The 20,498-nt window shown below is 37.5% G+C and overlaps 1 protein-coding gene across 11 annotated transcripts in view; it reads right to left on the bottom strand.

Annotated features, from left to right (window-relative positions):
• Nucleotides 1–20,498, bottom strand: part of ablim1b (actin binding LIM protein 1b) — a 97,139-nt gene that overhangs the window by 50,087 nt on the left and 26,554 nt on the right. For all 11 annotated transcript variants that reach the window (XR_014201338.1, XM_082152945.1, XM_082152943.1 and 8 more), the window contains exon 2: nucleotides 9,656–9,790. Coding sequence is in view for 10 of the 11 variants with exons in the window: in XM_082152945.1 (XP_082009071.1) it covers nucleotides 9,656–9,790 (135 nt within the window). In the remaining variant the exon portion in view is untranslated. The remainder of the gene's footprint in view (nucleotides 1–9,655; nucleotides 9,791–20,498) is intronic.

Below are 20,498 nucleotides of genomic sequence, written 5' to 3'. Positions count from 1 at the left end.
ATTTTTATGATTTAATTAATTATTATCTTTTCATTAAAGCGCATGAGAGCAACCTTCTGAATCATTATACCTCCCAGTTTCATGAACTTTATGAATGCGTGACCTTTAGAACTAGAAATATCATCTGCAGGAATAAAAAACAATTGAACACATAATAGTACAAACGTATACATCTCTAGACAAATACAGCACGACTGATAACATAGCTCAGTAGATTCATTCCCGTCTTTGCCAAATGAATAAACTGACTTAAAATTGTCATTTTGTTTAAACATTTTTTTCTAAAATGTTATTTATACTCCCATCTCCACATTTGTTATAGAACATATCTTTTGCTTCACTGAATCTGTCTTCTGGTTTGGGAAGATTAGGTCCATTCAGACAGGCAAATGGGAAAAGCAGGTGGCTGTGGCGACAGTAGTGATTAGCAGTAGAGAGAGAGAGAGCCAGTGCCCAAACTGTGTCTGGCATTTGGGTAACCTTCACTGACAGGGTACAGAATGCCAGGATGCCAGTTTAGAAAATGTCACACCCATTAATGTTGATCAACGCACATCTTGTAACTACAGACCACAGGGACACAACAACTGCCATTCTCTCCACTACTATCCTGGGCCGTCTGCAGTCATATATTTTTCAAGTTGTGTTGTCCTATCCCATCTAACAGGGGACGTTCTCAAAACTTTAGCTAAGGTTCTAGCAAAGTTCTGAACAAACGTTTTCTCAAAAGTTAGCGCAAAAACATTTTCTGAAACGTTTGTTTTTTTAAATGGTACTATTTGTTTAAGACTGTTCAGAGAACATTCAAAAGTAACGTTTGCATGTTTGCAAAATGATAAAATTGTGTAAGAATTTCTCCCATCTAGTGGTGAAAATGTATTTTGCATTCAAACAAATAGTGCTCTCCAGCGCCTCGCTTTTTCAAATGCGTGTTGCATCTACGGTAGCTGTTATGTACCAAAAAGCTATGACAGGATGTTCTAATAGCACTTCGAGTTTTCCTTCGGGTGAACAGGCTTGTTATTTCAAACAAACTGCAACTTGACACAACGAACAAACGAATGTTACAGTATGAATTACTGACTGTGAAAAACATGAACTATGGTAATTAGTAGTGATGCCTTCTTTATTCGTTATATTTTTGTATATTATATAATAAAGTACACAACCAAGCAATGAAAAAAAGCTTGTAATTAAGAACGTAACATTGACTTGCCTGTCGAGAAGAAAGCAGGCAACTTCAGCGTCTCTTTTGAAAGCTTTCTCCTGCATTAGCTCTTTCCACCTGGAAAAAGCTACCCCGACATTAACCCTTGTTTTTTGTAATCTCCGGTCGCGTTTCCTTTTACGGTCTATTTTGGACTTTTTCGACGACGAGGACTTATCCTGTGACTCAGCATATGTATGTGTCACAGGATAAGTATAATGGACTCCTCCATTATAAATAACCATGCAGTGCAGCCTTTTAAACTTGCCGGGGCAGTGACAAGCGCCTCTCACTGCTCTGCTCCTCCGCTTCTGCTGGTTTCAGTCACATGACGCTGGCTCTGAAACGCTTGTGGAAACGCGTTGGCCTAGTACTTTTTGTCCCTCTCTGCTATTATAGTTTTTCAAGATGGCGGAACTTCATGGAAGCCTCCGTGGACCTACCCGTCCCATGTATTTAAAGATAATAAATTCTTCGTTTACGAGGATAAGTCAGATAATTAGCAGAGGTATTTGTACACCATTGAGGACATATTTATGAATAAAAATATTAATTTTAGATAATAAAATACCTAAAAACCTACACATTGTCTGTATGTCAACTGTATGTTTTGAATGTTCAGAGAAGATTCAGAAATATCGTTTTTATAACTTAATGAGAACGTTAGCAAAACGTTCTTAATTTTTTTTTTCGTTAGCTGGGATCTTAAGACCACACCAAAACTAGAACAGTAAAATTGTAGAAAAAAGCTGATTATTCGATTATTTTTGTCATGCATTGCTAAACGTGCTGTGTGAAAGAGCACAATGAAGAAGATTAACATTAAAATACTTTATTAATGGAAGACACACCTAACCAAACTCAGTGTTAGCATTAATGACAACCGACAGCATAAGACTAAAGAGCAAAGTATACTACACTTTTTACGCGTATACGCGCACCGCCGGATTTTTGTAAACGAGGGTACTTTGTATGCGCATTTAATTTTTTTGCAGTAATTAATTTGCAGTTTTAATTAATAATTAGCAGTAATTAGTAATTAGTTTAGTAATTAGTGACTTTTTTCAGTTCAGATTCTACTTCATGTCAGTCCAGATAATTCGACAAAAAGAGCCTCAGAAACAAAGCCAAGTTGCAATGTGTAAAGACTGCAGAAGCGCAGAAAGCCCCGGGTTTCCCATACAGTATATGCAGACATCAAACAAGCTTTCACAGACTTCATCTATATTTTAATGAGTTTCCCAGCATGCTGCTTTCTCCCTGCACTTTAGTGGATAGCGACCTTTCAGCATGGGTTTCCTCTACACTTTGTTTGAGACTTCTTCTAGTTTTTCAGAGAGACGTCTCTCCCTGAAATATAGCAGCAGTGGGATGTATAGGGAAACACAGTCATCACTTTCTCTGTTGAGTCTTTTCTCATCTTTTTTACTATGATGTAGTTTTATACTTCATTTTTACGCACTTAATCCCTCTGTCTGAGATCAGCCAGTGGAGCAGATAAAATGATTCCCAAACAAGAACCCTGGCAGCATGAAAGGCCACTTGGCATGAGTCTGAATGTGAAACTACCAACATTGTTATGAAAAAGAAAGGTTATCACATTGTACACCAGGCCTGTCCAGCCTCATTACCAGAATACTGAATATGAGGGAGAGAGTTAAAAGAATATTTAAGACAAAAACTGCATTCATTAAACAAGTAACAATGCATGATTTGTAAGTATCTTTTCAATGAATAGGTTGATCCGGTTCACAAAACAGTCTGAAATATTTATTTATAAATTGGACAGATCCAGTTCTTGATTCAGTGTTTTAAAGTCAACATGAAACCAACATTTTTTTTAAATAAAATTTGCAGTATTTATTATAAATGATTTATTTGTGCACATCATTATTATTATATTTTCTTTTAATTCCCCTGCCTCCTGCAGCAACATCTCTTCTCTTCTCTGATGATGTGATTACTGGTGCGAGAGCAGGACAACCTGTCACTCACATGAGGTTACACCAATAGCAAACCACAATGATCCAATTATCTAATCAATTCCCAATTCTCAACTCCCGCCCTACATTTTTTCCACACTGATTTACTATGATATACAGTATATGCCACAATAGAAAAAAAAAGGGATAATCGCAACTTCTGTTTCATGCTGACTTTAATGATCTGGTTGCAGAGGTTAATTATCACTGAATAAAAATAGGTTTACTAATGGCTAATGGCTTATGAAGATCATACTGACCAGTTTTATAATGTTTTTGGTGCCTTTTCAGTTTTTTGAAGCTCCATTCCACATTCTGTGTAATTGCATGGAGAAACAAACAGTACTTTTTTGTTTTAAATTCTATTTTTGTGTTTCACAGAGGAAAGTCATATGGGTTTGGAGTAAATGATGACAGAGTGTTCATTTTTGATGAACTATCCCTTTAACAAACTCCACTGAGCCATATGGAGATCATAAACATTGATAAGTTGCACTCATTTATTCACTTATATTGCTGAGCCGTCCTAATTGGAGACATGGCGTGACTTTCTGTATTGACAGAGTGAGCGGATCCTAATGGCAGGACATCATTCATGCCTCTTGTGTTGAGCCGTGTATGTACATTGAGCAAAGCTGCAAAATAAAATGCAGAGATCGTTAAAATGACCGCTGAGTCTACATAACACTAATGTATGATTCGCCTGGGACTAGAATTCTGAGTCTGACCTCAGCAGGGAATGCAGGTGGTACTGTATGCTGAAATAATTTAAACCCTTAAACACATATGTTTCAGATCAATTTCCCATGAGGTACTGTAAGGGTGACTCATATAGTTTGCATAGCAGTGCACAGCAAATTTAATAAAGTGCACCGGACAGTATGAAAAATTCATGACAGCTAGAAAAATGTCAACTTTTTATAAAATTGGGGGGTTTAGCCTCCCTGATGATCTCAAGACCACCCTTACAATGCCAATAAAGCAACTTGAATCTTGAAATATCTCTGCAATGTTAATGTAACAACATTTCAGACATTTGATAGCCAGATAAAACACATTGTTTGTTTTTTGCAAAAACTATGAGCTAAGTAAATCGACTCTGGGAATGAAACTGTTATGCTAAATCACTCATTTTCTAAAAGAATTTCTAGGATGACCTCTGGTTGGACTGATGGTTGGTCCCTGTCCCAGCTGCATGCGTGAAGCCACAGTATTACAGGGTTCGGTCTGACAATACAGGACTAGTTTCAGGCACACGTCACAGCATAATACTTTGTGTTTTGTATCCGAGGCAACTTGCTGACTTAATGCTGGGTTTAGAGAGAGCTGCAAATTATTTGTTGCTTTCATGATGGCGTAGTGTGTTATGAGTTATAATGGCTTTTATGAGTGTCCACTTCAGAGACCGACAGAGAAAGATTGGGTGGGAGATGTGGCCGAGGGTGTGTGTGTGTACGGTTGCATAAACTAGAGAGGTTGTTTTACATGACAACTGTTTGGTAAATAGGAGAAGGAGCGGAAGGAGTATTTGAGTGTATGAGTCTGGGTGGTTGGTAATGTGTGTCTCTGACAGTGACAGGTGCCAGAAAAATACTCTCCACACTATTTTAGTAAGGACTGCCTGAACTTCTCAGGCTCCACCTTTGTCTAAACAAAGAATCTCATTAGCACTTACCACACACAGATACACCTAAATATTCTAAATATTCACCTTACTCTTTAGACTGAGGATGACCTGAACCTTGCTCTTCCTGTTGCTAAAACATACTCTGTTAAACTCTTAAAGCTATAATACAAATTGTTAAGCCAGTTAAGCTCAAGTTAAGCTCAACTTATTATTACTTTTTTATTTATTTAAATTAACTCAACTCTTAGTTTGTAAAAACAACTAGCACTTTTTTTTTTATTTAGTGCATATTCTTTCAGTAAAAAGACAAAAATATTTGATCTGTAAAGTCTAAGAGTTCTCAAACCGGTTCCACGGAGGACCTAGTGTATAAAGGTTTTTGGTCTTTCCCTTCAATTAGTGCCCAATTAAGACCTAGACTACCAGGTGAGGGGAGATCTTAACCAATTAGTGACCTACTCAATCAGTTTGGTTCAAGGTAAAAGAGAAAACCTGCATACACTAGGCCCTCCGTGGAACCGGTTTGAGACCACTAAATCCTCTTTTTGAGAACGATTTCTAAAGGATTTCCATCACAGGAATAAATTCAATTGAAATAATATTTCACAATATTACTGTTCAACAGTATTTGTAATCAAACAAATGCAGCCTTGATGATCATGAGACAATTAAAAATCTTACCAACCCCAAAAATGTAAACGATGATGTAAAGGCCCATTCAGACTAATAACTATAACAATAAAGATCTAGTTCTAAAAAAAAAAATCTAAATATAAAAGAATAGCAGAGTCCACACCACAACTATAATGGCACAGAGAAGCGTTATCATTGGAATCACTTTCAAAACTATTTTTTCCCCAGCAGATTAATGATAAAAACACTGACAGCCAATCAGAATCCACCTTGCTTTAAAGAACTCAAGCATTTAAAGTGGCAGATGTCAAACTGTAGCAAGTGCTTATAATAAGCAGAATGATATTGTCCTCTGTAAACGCTAATATAGTTATCATTCTTAAATAAATAAATACAAAATTGCATCTTATTCTTTAAATACTACAAATACATAGAAAAAAATACTATTTGAAATAGTGTGATATTTGTATTACTCTTAGACTTAAGACTTTTATTGATGAATCTAAAAATTTCCTTTAGCATTAGACTTTAAATTCTGCTTACTCCGGAATATTTCTTTAACTGCATCCACGGAATTAGTGATTCACTTTCCTCCAATTCAATAGGAACAATTTCACATGATCTGGTTCTCACAGAGAAAAACTCATAAACCGAGAGCAATAAAAATAAAAAGCATATAAATAAAATGCTCAAATGCACAAATCAAATCTTTTGCGTTGAAGTCAGCCAGTGACATCATCTTCTCGGCTGTGAGTGTGACATCCTGAAATGACATGTTTAGGCACGTAACCCTTGACCCCTGAGGGTCGTCTGCCACTCCTCATTAATGCAAACCCACAGCTGCGGAGTGACTGGCACACACACAAGCACACATGTTCACAGACAGACTGGCGGTCTCTAAAGAGGTGTGTGTGGACCCCTCCTCTGCCGTCTTATCCTCCCAATGGGGATCAGCAGAGCTATTTCCAGCATTGCAGCGCTTTAACAGCTCCTGGAGACTATGCCTGAAATAGCACACACAGGCTCTCTGACTGACACAGCATTCACACACAGAGCGAGAGAAGGAGAGGGAGGGAGAATGTGCAGAAAGACGGTGCGAGACATGGACAGGAATATAAAGTGATCACCGTAGAGAAAGGGAGGGAGCGGAGCAGTATATGTTGACTGCACATGCTCACTGGAATGGTTTAAGTGAGCCTGCTTAGAGCGAACAAATGAAACTAATAGAGCAAAGCAAGGCTCATTAGCTTACAACCGAGCAGTAAAGCCACTGCATCTCCTCTTATCAGAGTTCAGGTTTTGGCAGGTCACCCCAGCAGACGCACTCCTGCCAGGTATCCATAGAGAAAGTAACTTTATGCAACAGTCTGAATCCTGCTTTCTAGGAATGGAACTGATTCACTAGAAAGACAGGAGATCCATAAGATTATGGATTCTTTGTAAGTGGACAACAAGTCACTGGCCTGCTTAACCTGAGCCCTCGCGCTGCCCTCTTCTGTTTTTAAGAACTACATTGCTGGTAAAGACTAATATAGAAAGTATTACTGTTAATCTATTAACTAACATAATCTAACAATGAGAAATAGATTTTTCAGCATTTATTAACCTTTGTTCATGTTAGCTCACAGTGCATTAACTAATATTAACATTGAATCTTAAAAATGTAGGACGTGATGAGATTAACATTAATAATTGTTCTGTAGAAGTGTTACTGTAAATGTGTTTAAGTCTTGTTCTATGTTTGACAATCTAGGAAAGATCTAGGGAATTAATACAACTCATTATCCATTCAGGAAAACTTGAAAACGGTGTGATGACACTTTGAGTATGTATAATGGTAATAATGATGAATGATTACAATAGTCATATGGCATGATATTCACATGGTACTCAAAATGTACAGTGGTGCCCAAAAGTCTGAGACCATTTGTGAAAATGTTTCTTTTTTGCATTTTACTGCAAAAACATTTATTGGTATGGCAAATTAGTCTACTGTATTAGCATCAGTTTGAGTGAAAAGTTGAATAAAACAAGCACTCGAGCTGCTTGAACTCCACAAGTGTAAAACCGGATGATCGTGTTCTCCAGCGGGATTTGAGAATCTTGAGTTTAAAAGCAAGAACATCTGACCGCACAAGGAAAGAGTCACCTGATCGTTATCACAAATTCGATTTTTTGATTAGTGACCTAAAAATAGTGCAGAATCTAATTTCTTATTCATTTTACACACGTTTCTTTGTTAACATTTATCCAAGTCCAAAATGCTAAACTTTTCTATCTACACAATTAGGTTTAAATGAGATTCTGAATCCCATATTTTCAATCACAGATTTTAGACCTCCCATTGTACTTCAAATAATACCATACAAGTGAAACACTGGGCTCCTTTTTTAGTCCATCTGTCCATCTGTTCTTTTAAATTAATTCTGTGATGTTTCATATACTTGCATAGAAAATGCATACAAATCAGATAAAAAAAAAAAAAAATCAAATCTCTAAGACTTAATGTCTGCACTGTCATTTTGCAAGACTGAGGAAATCTGATCTGTTTGTTCAGACAGAGTCACCAATATCCAATGTCTCTGCTTTGGTTGCTATAGCAATGATGTAAGTCTCTTCTCATATGCCCATCATATTTCACTGCGGCGCTGAACTCACAAAGTACTCGAGAGAATGTAAAAGACTGAGAGATTATTCTGTCTAAATCACTGATTTGTTCTTAAAATAAAAGCTAAATTATCCTTAAAAGCTAATTTAGAGTAATTGAAAAAGAAAGAAAGAAAGAAAGACTGACCTCAGCTGTGTTCGAAATCGCCCACTATACCCTCATTCACTATTTCCTACATTACGCCATTAATATAGTCTACTAGAAAGAGTGAATGAAAATGAGTGAATTCATTCAGCACGACTGTCACATTGTATTATGGGTATTCTCTAGCTGTTGAGTGTACATCAGTTTTACACTCGTTATTACGGTGCATTATGGGATTGAATGAGTGCACTCGATGATGCCCACTATGGTTTCGGACACCACAACAAATGGCTGTCCCCTCAAATAGTGCCCTATTTAATGGTATAGGGGGCGATTTCAGACACAGACCTTGTTTTAGGAGACTAATGCGGCGTCTGCGATTAGTGACTAATGCGGAACTACAGGTGGAGTGAATTGCTCAGGTGAGATTAAAGAAGAAAACCTGGAAAGACCTCAGCTTCAGAGGGCTTTTCGAAGCTGCAGGAGCTTATGGATGCACTGACAATTACTGTCAAGACCCCTCTTACAACATTTTTACAGCCAGACACAGACACCTGATATTATGGTTGCCATGGCAATGACATTCAAACAGCTGAAGACAGTTATCTATAAACATAGTAGTTACACATATTGAAGTGCTGCACATTAATCAGGAATGCAGAAATTGACCGTTTTTCATTGGTACACCGAGTGCTGTCTTCCACGTGAGCAAAGGCATATTGAGTGATTGAGCTCTCTGTGTGGTTTCCAGGAGGAAATGAGTTGTCTGCTCTTTGAGACTGGCAACACGCCACCACATAAACCTCACATTCTGTTATACGACCTGAGGGTCAATCCATATAGAGCGCGAAGAATGAAAATAAGCTTTTAGACAGAGAACCAAACACAACTGAACTAAATAAAGAAGGTCAGAACTTCAAACACAACAGACCAAAAAAAAAAAAAAAAAGTGTGACAAAATATATCTACTTCTTGCCAACACCGTCTGCCTATATCATTTAGAGAAGGACTCACGAAGAAGTTCAGTCACAGATTTTCCATCATTCCTGCCAAATGATGTCAGTAAAGCAGGTATAAACAAAGAAGACCACAGAAGACTGGATAAAGAGTGAGAGGCCCATTTAATCCAATTACCGTGGTAGTGATACAGCTTTGGGCTAACTTTGGTTTCATTCATCGGGTAATAAAGTTCTGAGTTCCTCTTTATTCAACCCCACAGCCATCTGCCTTATCAGAGCCAGCTTTGTTCATCTATCCTTTGGTCACATTTTTGACTGGGATGAAGCAATGTCTAAATGTAATAATTGCATTACTTTCCTTAACAATACTCCAGCTAAAAAGGAATTTGATGCTAATACTCATCTGTCATTCTTGACTTGAGAAATGAGTCAACAAAAGATTTCACATTATTTTTAAACAGATTAACATGCCACTGAGTTGTAAATAAATCTTACCTTTGCATGTGAAACATTTTATATGGAAGTGCTTGGATTGCACCCGGAGAACCTCTCCCTTGCATGGCTCCCCACACTTGTAGCACTGGATAACCAGTTTTCCTGGTGGATGGTGTGGTTCCTGAGGATGGGCCACTGTTAAGGAACACAGAGACATGGGTTAGCAAAGACCTCCCTTTTATATGAAGCAGCCTATGCTAATAAAGAGGATAGTATTATGTCATATAATGAGTTTCAAACCCAAAACAATAAAATCACAACCGATATTAGCAAGTATATAAACAACTGGTGTATAGCTAACTAAAATACAATAAAACCTGGGACAACCTACAGCTTTACTAAAAACATAACTAGTAATTTGATCTTGACTGAAAACTGGCCAGTGATGGATTCACATAAACATTCAACAAATCTGTAAATGCTAATGCTAATGCTACTCTTAGAAAAAGTTGACAAAACTCCCTCACACAGAGATCCTGTTAACCCTTTACAATGAGGTCTCATTTGTTAACATTAGTTAATGCATTAACAAAGATAAATACATTATAAATGTACATAGCACCAGGCCCAGACAGTGTCTCACCAGCCTGTCTTAAAACCTGTGCTGTCTAGCTGGCCCTCATCTTCTCACAGATATTCAGCAGATCGCTGGAGCTGTGCAAAGTCTCTTCCTGCTTTAAACGCTCCATCATCATCCCCATCAGCCCCCCCCAAAATCACTGGACTAAATGACTACAGACCTGTCACTCTCACATCTGTGGTCATGAAGTAATTTGAAAGATTGGTGTTGGCCTACCTGAAGGACATTACAGGACCCCCTGTAATTTGCTTACTGAGCAAACAGGTCAGTGGATGATGCAGTCAACATGGGACTGCATAATATCCTGCAACATCTGGACAAACCAGGGACCTGTTTGTGGACCTCGGCCTTCAACAACATCATCCCAGCACTCCTCCAGACTAAGTTAACCCAGCTCTCTGTTCCTAGCTCTATTTGTCAGTGGATCACCAGCTTTCTGACAGATAGGCAACCATTAGTGAGAATGGGGAAATTCTCATCCAACACCTGCACACCCCCCAGGATGTGTGCTCTCTGCACTGCTCTTCTCCCTGTACACGAACGACTGCACTGCCAAAGACCCTTCTGTCAAACTTCTGAAGTTTGAAGATGACACTACCATCATTGGCCTCATACACAATGGTGACGAGTCAGCATATAGGTAGGAGGTTGAACAGCGGGCTGTCTGGTGCAGTCATAACAACCTGGAGCTGAACACGCTCAAAATAGTGGAGATGACTTTAGGAGAAACACCACAGCATTATCCACACTCACCATCATGAACAGCACTGTGGCAGCAGTGGAGTCATTCAGGTTCCTGGGCACCACCATCTATCAGGACCTGGGACAACCATAATTGCTATATTGCAAAAAAGGTCTAGCAGAGGTTTTACTTCACCAGTTGAAGAAGTTCAACCTGCCACAAGTGCTACTGATGCAGTTCTACTCTGCAGTCATTAAGTCTGTCCTCTGCACTTCCATAACTATCTGGTTTGGCTGAGCTACAAACTCAGACATCAAAAGACTACAAAGGATGGTTCGGACTGCTGAGAGGATTATTGGTGCTCCCCTGCCCACCCTCCAAGAACTATACATCCAGAGTGAGGAAAAGGGCTCAGAAAATCACTCTGGAGTCTGGACCCCTCACATCCAAGTCACTTTCATTTTGAACTGTTGCCGTCCGGCCGGCGCTACAGAGCACTGAGCACCAGAACAGCCAGACACAAGAAAAGTTTCTTCCCCCATCAATCTACCCCATGAACAATTAAATGTTCTCCCCACTGTGCAATGATAAATATGTGCAATACCACTTATTTGACAATTCTTTTATTCCATTCCCTGTAAATAAATGGTTGCAGATCTTTATTCACGTTGGGCCCAATCCCTCGTCTTTATCCAGGTCCCTAAGCAGGTCAGCCTGGTATGCCTAGAGTATAGTGAGCAGGCATGTACCTGCCTGACCCGCTGCCATATAAGCCTTGCCCACCAAAGATGATGTTGTTCTACAGGGCTTGGTGGGCAGGGTCGGGGCCTTGAGGGACAATGCAGCCTCAGAGGAGAGATAGCATGCCAGCGTCTCTTCAACCCTGGGCATCGTCCCATAGCCATGATCCTTCATCCCCACGATCAGATGCATAGTTGGAATAGTTGGAAATCGTGGGGCTAAAGACGCGAGAGGAGAACGGCTTAATCCAGGACCTCCACACCTCATTGACCAGGACTGAAATAGTTGCACACCTGCTTCAGACACAATCACAACGCAGCATGGAGTTCCCTCAAAATTGAAACTAAATTACTGTAGTTATGAGTGCAAAAAGCCTTGACTGACTGACTGACATAAAAGTGGAAAAAATATAAAGCTATAAATGTTTAGAATGTAGGTAATAGGGTAAGGTATAGTTCATCCAAAAATTCTAACTCTCATGACGTTTCAAACCGGTATGATTTTCTCTCTTCTGCAGAACACAAAAGAAGATATTCTGAAGAATTTTGATAACCTCTAAGAGTATAATAATTCATTCATTATTTAAATTGCAATAGTTTAAACATTTTGTAATGTCTAACTACATTTCACAAAGCAAATGGCACTGTTATAAACACCGGAAACCTTAATTGTTTTGATAATTGGCTGCACTGTTCCTACATATAAGCCCTGCTGCAATTTCCGTAGTTGACTTTCATTAAAAAGCAATAAATATGCATGTAGATGCACAAACTAATAAACATGAGGCTGAACCTCAACTAGGCAGCATTTCATAATGCTAGCAACTGGCTAGAAAGTGTTTCAACGGTCCAATGTCCGCATTTCGGGTGCTATCACACAGTGTGTGGGTGTGAGAGGAGTGTTAGTAGGTGTTTGGAGTTTTTTTTTAAAGTGATCTGTAGCACTGCCAGGCAGTGGCTATCTTCACAGCCACACGGAGAGGTGCTCACACTCTCTCGCACGAGTCATGTTGTTTACATTTCTGTCCTGCTCATCACAAGTGTCATTTAGAGTAGGAACAGTTGCATAATGAAGGTCATGAGTCATTTGTGCTTCGCTGTTAACTAACTTTTGACATGTTAGCCTGCGGACACAACCGCAAAAAGAATAATTTACCCAAAAAAATTTAAATATAAAATATATTTTTGGGTGCACTACTATTCCTTTAAAACATAAACACTAAACATACATTAAAACTCAAGTACACTATTTAGTTGTTTATAATCTTGATAATTACATGCCCTGAAGGAGAGCAGACGTCCCACACACAGTCAGAAATGAGTGAGCTGTGTGCTAAGGCTCACAATACTTCAATTGGTTTTCTTCAGAATCTCTGTGTTTATGTGCTGTTTCACGGCGTCACTGTGCCATATTTGTTCAAGGTCATCAGGCCAAGATGTTGTCCACTCAAAGCTGCTGTTCTAAACCTGGCGGCACTCAGAAGCTGAAGTTAATTTGAACGAAAAGATCTCTGAACCTTTCAGAGTGGTTTCTCATTAGCGTGACTATGAATCTTTCCTCTTACTCACGCTATCCTTCCTCCTTTAGACATTTACACTTACTCTTAAAATCACAGAAGCCCGTACTCTCTCCTCTCTCTCCAGAATGACACCTCTCCACTTTATATCTCTCTTTCCCTTTTGGAGAGTTAACGCATGCCTCTCTAATCTAATCGCTGGCCACTTGAAAGGCTTGTGCAAGATTAACAGGAAAGAATCTCCCTCCCACAGTCACTTGCCACTCCTTATCAGGCCATAAACTTACATAATATTGCCACCCAAAAGTGTTTCCACAAGCTAAACCACTTTGGGGACTCTCTATGAGACGTGTTGTATATTATATATAAAATTCATATCATATTTCTATTACGATTTTATTTTATGTACTTTTATATAGACATCATTATGTACAACCAGTTGGTCAATAGAATTATTTAAATCTTGAAAACATATTTGTTCCCGGTTCATTTTGAATCAGACATGAATGAGTGAGTCTAATTGAAATCATTAAATCACAAGCAAACTTACGTTAAAAAGTAGCATTCCTAAGAGTAATTTGATCATGAATCTGACATCAAGGCATGTGGTTTGCTCAAAAACACAACTGCACACTCTAAAGCCGCGGCCACACTAGACTTTGAACACACAAAATATTATTTTTTAAAACAAATTTAACATACGAACTGTAAAAATATACAATATTTTCCACTTTACTGCAAAAAGTTTACATACTTAAAATTCAGCTAAGAGGTTATGCCGTGACATATCGATCTTCTATTTGTCACATGTCACATGATATGAATTCGCAGGTCAGAATTCACCAAACTTCTACAAAACTTCTTTGCATGAGCTTGCGTTTCTGGTCTCCCGCATTCGCATGCATTTTAATGTCAGTGGAATGAAAACTGTAGTGTGCCGGCCCTTTTAAGCCACAGTCACACTAGACTTTAAGGGTTAGTTCACCCAAAAATGAAAATTACCTAATCATTTTCTCACCCTCAAGCCATCCTAGATGTATGTGACTTTCTTCTTACAGCCAAACACAATCGGAGTTACATTAAAACATATCCTGGCTCTTCCAAGCTTTATACTGGGAGTGAATAGTAATTGCGATTTTGAAGCCCAAAAAAGCGCATCCATCCATCATAAAAGTAATCCAGACAGCTCCATGGGACTAATAAAGGTCTTCTGAAGCGAAGTGATGTGTTTTTGTAAGAAAAATATCCATATCTATAACTTTATCAACTATTATCACTGGCTTCCGGTAAGGCCCATAATACAAGTCTAGCTCTGGCGGAAGAGTGACCTTTGAGATAATAAAAAAACATTACTGACCATCTAGACGTTATTTCTGTCACATTTGTGGTCATTTTAATCACAGTATGGAGCCCTGATATGTGGTATAAAGAAAAGAAATGGATGGCGTCCCTTATTATTTCTCTGCTGAAGTTGCCAGGCATGACAAAAATTTCCCCTTTGTCTGGAAGAGTTGGTGAGCAAGCAACTAATCAGTAACGACAAGATTCTGCCAGGGTTTTGTGCTCAAGAATGTTCCTACCGGCCCTCAAAACTGAAGCACAGGATTTTGTCTTAAACTAGCCCCCCCAACCAGAGACAGCTGTTGCTATAGTAACCAGCTCTACCAGGGCGGCAACAGTATAACACCAGGAGCTTGTACGGTGGAACCCAAGAGTGAAGCTGCAATGTCAACAGACAACGCCAAGCCAACAATGTACTGTCTTGTTTCAATCATGCAGATGGACTAAACTAGGAGAGTTTCCTAACATATGCTGTAACTAATACAACAGCTCACACTGTGTCTATATTAAGCAGACACACAAAAGGCACATTTGGACTCTGCTACAGTATGTGTTCTCTGCTTTCAGCCAAAGGCAGAGTCTGCTACCACTACTCTGTCACGCTCCACGCAGATGTAAGGGAATGTAGGCAGGTGGTGAAGAACAGCACAGCTAAACACCGAGGCTTCCTGAAACACACACACGATGAGCCTCATTCATGAAACATGTGCAAGACTTATTAATATGTAAATTGTACACAAAACCATCCTTGCATAAACTGTTGCATGCAATATATACTGTAAAAAAAAAAAAAAAAAACAGTACACAGAAATGTGATTGCCTCTTTTTTATGGATCAGATAAAAAAAATCTTATATTACCCTCATGGCATGCTATAAGTACACCTCACAGCATTGCAATGTACATTGTACAGTAAGAAAAAGTGATATTCATTTTTAGATTTGTTAAAGATTACATTTACTGTTACTACATGATTAGCGTTTTAAAAAGATTAACTTGACCACAAATGCAATCTGAATGCACAAATAAATATCCAATATATATTTTTCTTTTTGTAAATATTTTTAAACGTAATTTATTCCTGTGGTGACAACGCTGAATTTTCAGCAATCATTATTCCAGTCTTTAGTGTCACATGACCCTTCAAAAATCATTATAACTTGATTTTAGTGCTCAAGAAATATCTCTTATTATTATGTTGGATACAGTTCAACAATGCTGATTAATATTTTTGTGGAAGCAGTGATACTTTTATTTTTCAGGAAACTTTGATGAATAGAGAGTTCTAAAGAACAGCGTTTATAACAATGTAAAAGTCTTTACTGTCACTTTTGATCAAGTTAACGTGTCCTTGCTGAATAAAAGTACTATTATTAGTATTATTGTTAATCTTACTAAACCCAAACTTATGGTAACAGTGGTGTCTATCCAATAAGCAGCTTCAAATTATGTAATAATCAAAACAGTAAAACTAATATTATCGAAAACAGACAGTATTGATCAACTCTGATTGGTGTGTGATTGGATGAGCCACATTCAAAGTCATTGTACAATAGCAGATATCTACACATCAAATTAATATTATATTAATACAGTAAGTTATGACATGGCGGATATTTCTACAACAGTATAACAAAATCTGACATGGTATATTCTGTCATACCACCCAGCTCTAGTACTGTGCAAAAACGAATGAAAACACTGACCCAAAGTGATTTAATGTACACTATCTGTCCATTAATGCACAGATACATATGAACACATTTAGAAAGCTTTTGATGGTGTTAAGTAGAGTTAAACACTGAATTATTACAACTGGAGAGGGTTATTCAGTCCTGAGGCAAAAGTGTCTTTTGAAGCGAACTGGCGTTCTGACTCAGAATGTGTGTGTGTTTGTGTGTGAATTGTGTGAGTCATTGTTTTACTCCTCACCACTGCCTCTAGCAGCCATTTTCAAACAACACAAACTGATACATTCTTCCTCAAGTCAGACTATAAAGGTCTAAACCTCTTTTCATCTGAGAGATTGTTTCACCTCTACTTTTAGTACTTTTGAGTTTAACCTTACGACAAACCCTGTACTAATCGCAGTATTAGCTCACCTTTCAACTCAATACGCTGACTCCTGATGACCTTCTGTGCTTTGGCCAAGTATAAACGACCAGTCAATCCGCATATGTCAGGGTTGGACACTAAAGCGAGCTTGTTTTACGATTGCTATTGGCTACAGGTAATGCATTCAAGGTGAAACACTCATTCCTCACAATAATTTTGTATTAGATTGATATTATATTTGTATTGTGATGAGCATCTGGCTCCCCTCCAGTCATCGCGTCACGCCAGCCCTCACATTGCTGGCCCACGTCCAGCCTCACAAACAGGGTCTGTGGCCAAGAGGAGGGGCAAGAAAACGGAACAGTGTTGCCAGCACCTGATGAATATTGTCTCCAATGACTGCTGCCATAAATTCATTTTACAATACATAGACATTGAACAGATTTCCTAATGCATGTGCACCCCATTCTCTAGGACCGAGAAATACATATTATAGTCAGTTTGTTTTTATGGAAGTGTATTAAACAAAATTCACTTCTGTTCAAAAGTTTAGGTTGGTGAGATGGTTTATTGTGTTCTCTTCTATGTCTCTTATGTTCAACAAGGCTGCATTTATTTGATCAAAAATACAGTAAAAACAGTGATTTTGTGAAATATTATTTGATATTTTAATAATATTTTATTATTAAAAGAACTGCTTTCTATTTTAATTTATTTCAAAGAGTAATTTATTTCTGCGATGCAAAGCTGAATTTTCAGCATCATTACTCCAGTCTTCAGTGTCACACGATCCTTCAGATATGATGATTTGGTGCTCGAGAAACTTCACAGTTGAAAACAAAACTTCATATTTTTGTGGAAATCATGATATATATTTTTAAAGAATACTTTAATGAAAAGAAAGTTCAAAAGAACAACATTTATTTGAAATATAAATTTTGTAACATTAGAAATTTCTTCATTTTTGATCAATTTAATACGTCCTTGCTAAAAAAAAGTTTCGTTTTTTTTTAAAGTCTTACTGACCCCAAACTTTTGAAAGGTAGTGTATGCCTTAGAAAGTGTCACTGCACAATGATTGCAATTAGTACATTTTGCCAGGTATCATGCATTGCTCTCTAGTGCAATATTATCAGTATAATTCATCATATTTTAGCTGTGGAAACCTTTGCTGAATCTGATGAAAATCGATAATCTCAGTTTCAGTCAGCAATGTGTCATATACTGGGCCTTTGGGTTATGTGTAGGAATCAATCCCCTTAGACTGAATTTACTTATTTTACCTGAAATTAGATCAGCAAAACAAAGTCTGCAGCAAACTTATATATTTATATGTGTGATTCAACAACGGTGGTGGGCATTTTTATTGCTTATTTTATTCAATTTAAAAGCAAAAAACATGCTAACTAGGGGGTCTCAGCCCTCTAGCCACAACATGTACCAGGTAAAGAATTAACTGATTTAAATTACACGAATGCTAACCATCAAAAAAGATAGACAGTATACAGTATATCTAATGGATATCAACCTTATTCTATATTTTGACAGGTTGAGATATTATTATTATTAAGGATTAAAGTTATAAATTCTCTGTGACATGCTCACCAATTCATAAAGCTAACTTACCATGCAAGCAAGGGACACATAACTTTATGCAAATGTAATATGCACATCTGTACAGTCTGAGATCAGCGACTGATGTAATGTACCCTCAGGTATAATAGCCCAGGGATAATTTCAGGCTATTTCCAAAGAACATATAATTCATCCAACCAAATGTTGGGACACACTGGCACAAATAGAACTGACTGACATTTATAAAATGCCTTTTTGCCATTGAATGCAGTGCAACAGAAAATAAAGTGATTTTCTGGACACTATTGAGTATTTCCTTTAATAATGGTCATAAATGATAAAAATGACCACCGGACAAGTACCAGTGAAAATTAATACAAACTTGATTGGAATCTACTGAAATCTAATTTGCATGAAGAGGTAGGCTACATCCAAATGGTATTTACACACAACGGCACCCAAACTGTAGCTTCTTCAAAGCCTATATTTCCAAAGTTTATGTCAATAAATACATTTATAGAGCATTTAAGATCAATGTGCTCTGTGGGGAAAAAAATGGGCTAAACACTAAAATTATTTTTGCAGCTTCGCTTCTGCTATGTAGCAGACCTTATAATAACATGTTGCTTATGCATACAGTGTGAATACTAGGTCTATAGCCCTTTAATATGGGTAGTGAGATAAATATGTGCAGTCAGAAACAGTCCTTAGAGGCAATGTCTTTTGTCTGTCTTTGGCTAACTATCATTATCCTAAAATATCCTGTCCTAAAATACAGGTCTACAAAAACGGCATATTCATTCCTCTGGTACAGAGTATGCAATGTACCATAGCACATTTTTTTAGACCAATGGATAATCATGTGAAGCTCTCCTTGACCATTTATGGAAAGGTTATCAGAGTTATGTGCCTTTGACGTGAGTCCAACTGAGCATTCTCATATAACCGCTGATAGTACAGAGACTGAGGGTATGCAAGCAAATGTTGAGTGGAGTTTGGTTGTCATGTGTGTGTGTGAATGTGATTTCATTGCTAAGTCAGGCCCAGATCCTTCTTAGCTGCATGCATGGAGGAAAATGTGGAAAAAGACGGAGATTGGCCACTGATACAGCAGAATAATGTTTTAAAACGTTTTAATGAAAGTTGAAAATAGGTATACACTCAAAATTGTAGGTCTTCTTCGGTTTTTCTGATAAATAAAGACTTGATTGTTTTACCTGGCTGTGCTGCAGTGGCAGAATTACAAAAGAAACATACAACTATGTTGTTTAATATTTTATTAATTATTATAATTAATTCATATATAACATTAATATATTATTGAAATTATTAAACAATATTTTCAAATGTTACAGCGGGATAATATTAAATAATATTTAAGTCTGGTTTCAATGTGAATGCCATGAGAACAGGAATCTGTAGAAACATCTATTATGTATTATGTTATGTATAATGGTTTAATAATGATTATAATAGTACAATTATCATAAATTCATAAAATAATATTTGATATATATATATATATATATATCATATTTTAAATAATATGAATGTATTATTTAAAATATGTGACCCTGGATCACAAAACCAGTCATAAGTCGCACGAGTATATTTGTGGCAATAGCCAACAATACATTGTATGGGTCAAAATTATCGATTTTTCTTTTATGTCAAAAATCATTAGGATATTAAGTAAAGATTATGTTCCATGAAGATATTTAGTAAATTTCCTTCCGTAAATATATAAAGTATTTATTTTTGTGAGTGAATGCAGCACAATCGCGAACATAAATGGACAACTTTAAAGGCGATTTTCTCAATGTTTAGATTTTTTTGCATTCCAGATTCCAGATTTTCAAATAGTTGTATCTCGGCCAAATTGTCCTATCCTAACAAACCATACATCAAAAGAAAGCTTATTTATTCAGCTTTCATATGATGTATAAATCTAAATTTCATAAAATTGACCCATGTGACCGGTTTTGTGGTCCAAGCCAAGGTCACAATTATTGTCTACTATATCTATTATAGTTTTGTGTGATAGCTTGTGGCACAGAATAAATGTTTAAAAGACTCTACACATGCATGTATGAATGCACCAACATACACGTGTTTGTGTGTGAATACAGGTGTGTGAAGTGGGATTGCAGTGTGTGTTGTGCTGTGATTCACACGGGGTACGGCCTCAGCAACAAACCAGTCATCGCTCGGTTGCCATGGCTACAGCGATAGGCTAAATGCATTATTGAGTTCATTCTCTCTCTGTCTCTCTCTGTTCTCATCTCTCTTTCCCTCACTCCCCCTCCCTCATCCTGCGCAGACCGCTATTAGCTTTTACTAAACCATGATCTACT

This window comes from Leuciscus leuciscus (genome assembly GCF_965113295.1).
Source record: "Leuciscus leuciscus genome assembly, chromosome: 21".
Classification (NCBI taxonomy): Eukaryota; Metazoa; Chordata; class Actinopteri; order Cypriniformes; family Leuciscidae; genus Leuciscus; species Leuciscus leuciscus.
This window is presented reverse-complemented; position numbering and strand designations above follow the sequence as displayed.